At 47.0% G+C, this 5,608-nt stretch overlaps 1 protein-coding gene across 1 annotated transcript; it reads right to left on the bottom strand.

The window, feature by feature from the left end:
- Nucleotides 1-4,134: 4,134 nt before the first annotated feature.
- LOC126493043 (olfactory receptor 49-like) lies at nt 4,135-5,109 on the bottom strand. Its single transcript, XM_050129789.1, has one exon. The coding sequence runs from the start codon at nt 5,107-5,109 to the stop codon at nt 4,135-4,137; it is 975 nt and encodes a 324-aa protein (XP_049985746.1).
- Nucleotides 5,110-5,608: the final 499 nt, after the last annotated feature.

Genomic DNA, 5,608 nt, shown 5'->3' with positions numbered 1-5,608 from the left:
ATAAAAGGAAGTTTGTTTCTGGGTTGGCAACCTGCGCAGCAAATGTTCGTTGTGCTGGAACTTTCGATTCTCTACTGGCCAGAGGCTTCAGTCAGACTCTATGGTCAGGCTTTGGTCCTCTTCACATTCCCCATAGGTTTTGCCTCAAAACCAAAGAAGAATGTGGAAAATACTGCAGGATGGGCAGCAGTGTGCTGTTTGAAATCCCTGGTGGCCCTGCTGCTGAATCTGGATGGGTATTTTTAGAATTGGAGTTGATTGGCAGTTAAAGCAGTTCTCATCTGCAATGAGAGAAATTTCGTGGGATGGGTGGTAATGGCGTGTTTCTAAAACGTGAACAGATTCAGGGCCCTGGATTTGACAGACTGCTTTACTTGAGGAAGGAGAGGCACCTACCAGTGAACTACAGACTAAGAAATGGTGAAAGAAGCATCAACAGTCCGGTCCTGTTTGGTTTTGGGTGGTTTTTGTTTGTTTATTTTTCTAGACAGGCTTCCTCTGTGTAGCCTTGGCTGTCCTGGGTCTCACTCTGTGGACCAGGCTGGCCTTGAACTCACAAAGATCTGCCTGCCTCTGCTTTTCACGTGCTGGGATTAAGCTGTTTTTTGTTTGTTTGTTTTTTTTATTTATTTTTGGTTTTTCTTTTTTATAATTTTTTTAAAAGATTTATTATGTATACAGTATTGTGTCTGCAGGCCAGAAGAGGGCACCAGATCTCATTACAGATGGTTGTGAGCCACCATGTGGTTGCTGGGAATTGAACTCAGGACCTTTGGAAGAGCAGGCAGTGCTCTTAACCAGTGAGCCACCTCTCCAGCCCTATTTTTGGTTTTTCAAGACAGGGTTTCTCTGTAGCTTTGGAGCCTGTCCTGGAACTAGCTCTTGTAGACCAGGCTGTTCTTGAACCCACAAAGATTTGCCTGCCTCTGCCTCCTCAGTGCTGGGATTAAAGGTGTGCGTCATCACTGTCCAGCTTAGTGTGTTTTTTAAACAGCGCCTCACTTATCGAGGCCAGCTAGCCTCTAACATATAAAGATGACCGGGACCTTCTGACTCTCCTGCTTCTACCTCCTGAGTGCTGAGATCATGGGCAGGTAATGCCAAGCAAAGTTTATGTGGTGAGGCTGCATGCCTCAGCAGTTGGAAATAGTAGCTGTTTCTCACCTGGGAGGCTGTTGGCCTAGGAGTTGCTCAATCCAAGGGGCTGGGTGCCTCTACAGTCCCAATCTGGCATGGAAGATGTAGAATGTTCCTGAAGTGTTTCTGGGCCTCGGTCTGGAAGCCTGGAAATGCTGGCTGTGCTATTAGGGAAAGAATTGGCGGCAGCAGCATCAGGGAAAGGCCAAAGGAGTCATTTTACAACTGCTACGCCCTTTTCATCTGAATTGCCACCAGAAAGTGCCTCTCACAATCAAAGTCTTCCTGTATGATTCATGGCAATCAGGACACACTGAGGCGTGATACTTAGGTGAGTCTAACTTGTGACACTGTGACATAAAGCATTTGCACGTTTGATACAATTAGGAACAGAATGGGCAGGATCACTACGGTCTGCGGATTTTGATCCAATTTCCTTAATGTTTACTGAAGTCCTGTTCCGAGATCTCCATCAGCACCCTACATGACACTTGTAAGTCATGAACTTCAAGACTCTCCTGGATCATAAGAGTTCTTCAGATCACAGATCACACTACACAATACCCTGCCTTTTTTATTTTTATATTTGGGGACAGTGACTCATGTAGCCCAGATTGGCATCAAATTTGATATGTAGCCAAGGATGACCTCGAACCTTTGATCCTCCATCATCCCTGTCCCAGGACTAGAATTACAGACTTGTTCCACCACAAAGCACCAACATTTAAAGGAGTCTAGGTTGTTACTTTGTTTTCCTTCCCTACTCAACAAAACATGCCTACATTGCCCAAGAGATGACTCGGTGGTTAAGAGCACTTACTGCTCTTGCAGAGGACTTGGTTTCATTTCCCAGCACCCCTGCTGGACTGCTCACAACTGCCCATAATTCCAGTTCAAGGGAATCTAATGTTCTCTTCTGGCCTTGAGTGTATCTGCACGCAGGTGATCTCAGCAGCTCAAACACATACACATATATGAATTCACAGAAGCTTCATTTTAAAAAATAATTAATTTTATTTTATATGTATGAGTATTTTATATGCATGTATGTATGGGCACTGGATACATGCCTAGCACCCGAGGTGGCCAAAACAGGGTTCCAGAGACCCGGAAACTAGAGTTAAAGATACTTGTGTCTCCATGGGGGTGCTGGAAACTGAATGAAGATCCTCTACAGTTTTTGTTTTGTTTTGTATTTTGAGACAGGGGTTCTCTGTCGCTTTGGAGCCTGTTTTGGAACTCTCTCTGTAGACCAGGCTGGCCTCAACCTCACAGAGATCCTCCTGCCTCTGCCTCCCAAGTGTTGGGATTAAAGGCGTGTGCCACCACTGCCAGGCTCTCTACAATATTCTTAAAGGCTGAGCCCCCCCCCTCTCTCTCGTCTCAATTTAAAAAAAATTAAAAATAATAAATAATGAGTTCAAGGCCAGGCATGGTGATAAATGTCTTTAATCCTAGTGCTCCAAAGGCAGATCTCCATGCCAACCTGGTCTACATAGTGAGTACCAGGGCAGCTAGGGCTACATAGATCCTGTCTCAAAAAACAAATTATCGGGGCTGGAGAGATGGCTCAGTGGTTAAGAGCATTGCCTGCTCTTCCAAAGGTCCTGAGTTCAATTCCCAGCAACCACATGGTGGCTCACAACCATCTGTAATTAGGTCTGGTGCCCTCTTCTGGCCTTCGGCATACACACAGATAGACTATTGTATACATAATAAGTAATAAATAAATATTTTTAAAAAATTTATCAAAATGATTATAATGATAAAGAACTCAAGGTCATCCTTGGTTATACAACAAGTTGGAGGGTAGCCTTGATCACAGGAGACCCTGTCTTGGCAAGCAAAACATAAACTAAATAAATAAATTTAATTTAAAAACAGATCCAGGATGCTGAGTAGTGGTGGCACATACCTTTAATTCCAGCAATAGGGAGGCAGAGACAGGTAAGTAAATCTCTGTGAGTTCGAGGCCAGCCTGGTCTACACTAGTTCCAGGGACAACACACAGAGACACCTTATCTCAAAAAACAACAAAACAAACAAACAAAAAACTGGATCAGGAGTGCTGGAGAGACAGGCTCGGTGGTTAAGAGCACTGACTGCTCTTCTACAGAACCTGGATTCAATCCCTAGCACCACATGGCAGCTTACAACTGTCTGTAACTCAAAGATCTGACATCCTCATACAGATATACATGCAGGCAAAACACCAATGCCATAAAATAAAAATAAATTAATTAAACAAATAAAAAAGCACCTCCAGGTTTCACGGTGCATTCCCTCAGGAATGAGAAGCAGAAAGATAAGGAAACTGAAGTTAATCTCCACTACTTACTGATTTTCAAGCCAGCCTAGCTTACACAAAGGACTTCTCACACACAAGAGTGGGGGTGCCCAGGAGCGCCTCCAAGTGCAGTTCCGAGCACTGCAAACAAGTCACTAGGCCACAGAGCAGTCAAAGAGAGGGAGGAGTGAGAATAGGAGCAAAGAGGTGAAGACCATGACAGGGACACCCACTGAAACAGCTTACCAGCGCTAATGGAAGCCTTCCAACTCCAGCCAGACAGCAAGGGAACCAGCTCAGGGCCAAACTAGGCCCTCTGAATGTGGGTGACAGTTGTATGGCTGGGTCAGACTGAAGGGCCACTAGCAGTGAGACCAGGATTTATCCCTACTGTTTGTTCTGGGTTTTTGAAACCCATTCTCCATGGAGGGATACCTTGTTCAGCTTAGATATAGTGGGGAGGGCCTTGGTCCTGCCTCAAAGCAATGTGCTAGACTTTGTTAACTCCCCATGGGAAGCCTCACCCTCTCTGAGGAGTAGATGGGATTGGGTTGGTGGGAGGGAGTGGAAGAGCAGAAGGGAAGGGTGTGGGAAATGGATTTGGCATATATAAGAGGTAATTTTTTAAAAAATAAATTTAAATTAAAAAAACAACAAAATAAAACAAAACAAAAGCAAGCAAAATAAACCAGTGACAAACTTTTGCAGTTTTATGCTCTGAATATCTTGGAGGAAAGCTCCCTTCCCCTGAGCAGCAAATCCCTGCACACGCTGTGGACCAGTTGGTTCCTGAGGCAATAGATGAAGGGATTCAGCAGGGGCGACACCGTGGTGTTGAAGAAAGCTATCCCTTTGTTGAGGTCCAGCCTCCCTGTCTGTGTGGGGTTGAGGTACATGACGATGCAGCTCCCATAACTCATCGTCACCACGAGGATGTGGGAAGAGCAGGTGGAGAAGGCCTTGCTGCGAGCCCCAGCTGCTGGCAGGCGCAGGATGGTGCTGATGATGAAGCCATAGGACAAGGCTGTGATCAAGGTAGCAATGAGCAGGGTGCACACAGCCACCAGGAAGGCCATTAGCTGCAGAAGCCTGGTGTCTGCACACACCAGCTCCAGCAAAGGGGAGCTGTCGCAGAAGAAGTGATTGAGGACTCGAGGCCCACAGAAAGGGAGAGACAACATCCAGGCAAACAGCCCAGGCAGGGCCAAGAGGCTGGCAGCCCAGCAGGCCAGTACCAGGGAAGAGCAGACGCGAGGCGTCATGAGCGCGGGGTAGCGCAGGGGCCTGCAGATGGCCAGAAAGCGGTCGGTGGACATCACTGCCAGCAGCAGGGTCTCCACGGCTCCCAGCGTGAAGTAGAGAATCATCTGTGCGAAGCAGCGGTGGCGGGAGATGGCCCCGCGTGCCGACAGTAGGTGTGCTAGCATCTGCGGGGACACAGTGGATGTGAAACCCACCTCCAGCAGCGAGAAGTGGCGCAGGAAGAAGTACATGGGGGTGTGCAGGCGGCGGTCCGCCAAGGTGAGGGCGACTATGAGCAGATTGCCCAGCAAGGTCAGCGTGTAGGTGCCCAGGAGGACCCCAAAGAGGAGGAGTTGGAGCCCGCGCTTGTCTGTGACCCCCAGAAGCAGGAACTCCAGCACTGAGGAGCGGTTGACGGCGGGGATGGGCGCAGAGGCCTCCATCTGCAAGCGTTGTGGGGAGCCTGTGTGGGTGTCAGGAACCTCGGAAGTACAGGGGCAGTCAGTGTCTGTAGCTAAGCGTACTGCGAATAAAATGCAGGAAGTTTAGAGCAGCGCTTGGAATATCGTGAGCATATGAACACCGCATGAATGCGAGATATTCCCAGAGTTCAACCGCACAACAATGGAAAAGAGTTCAGAACCTCATGGTAATGCTCTTCTTTAATGCCAGCGCTTGCGAGGCGGAGGCAGCAAAATTAGGAGTTCAAGATCAGCCTCAGTTACATAAGAAGTTTCAGGCTAACCAGGACTATGAGATTCCATCTCAAAAAACACTTTTAAAAAGATTGATTTATTTTTATATTTTTTTGTGTATGAGTGTTCTATTGTATGTATGTATGTATGACAGAGGGCATCAGACAGAAGATAGCATAAGTCAGACTCCATTCTAGATAGTTATGAGCCTTCATGTGTATTGTACTCAATTGGGAATTGAACTCAA

This window comes from Alexandromys fortis, unplaced genomic scaffold (assembly GCF_014885135.2).
Source record: "Alexandromys fortis isolate MF-2015 unplaced genomic scaffold, M_Fortis_MF-2015_v1.1 scaffold_282, whole genome shotgun sequence".
NCBI lineage: Eukaryota > Metazoa > Chordata > Mammalia > Rodentia > Cricetidae > Alexandromys > Alexandromys fortis.
This window is presented reverse-complemented; position numbering and strand designations above follow the sequence as displayed.

Excerpts from the sequence above, each read along its gene's own strand:
- LOC126493043 (XM_050129789.1), bottom strand. The coding sequence starts at position 5,109 with ATGGAGGCCTCTGCGCCCATCCCCGCCGTCAACCGCTCCTCAGTGCTG.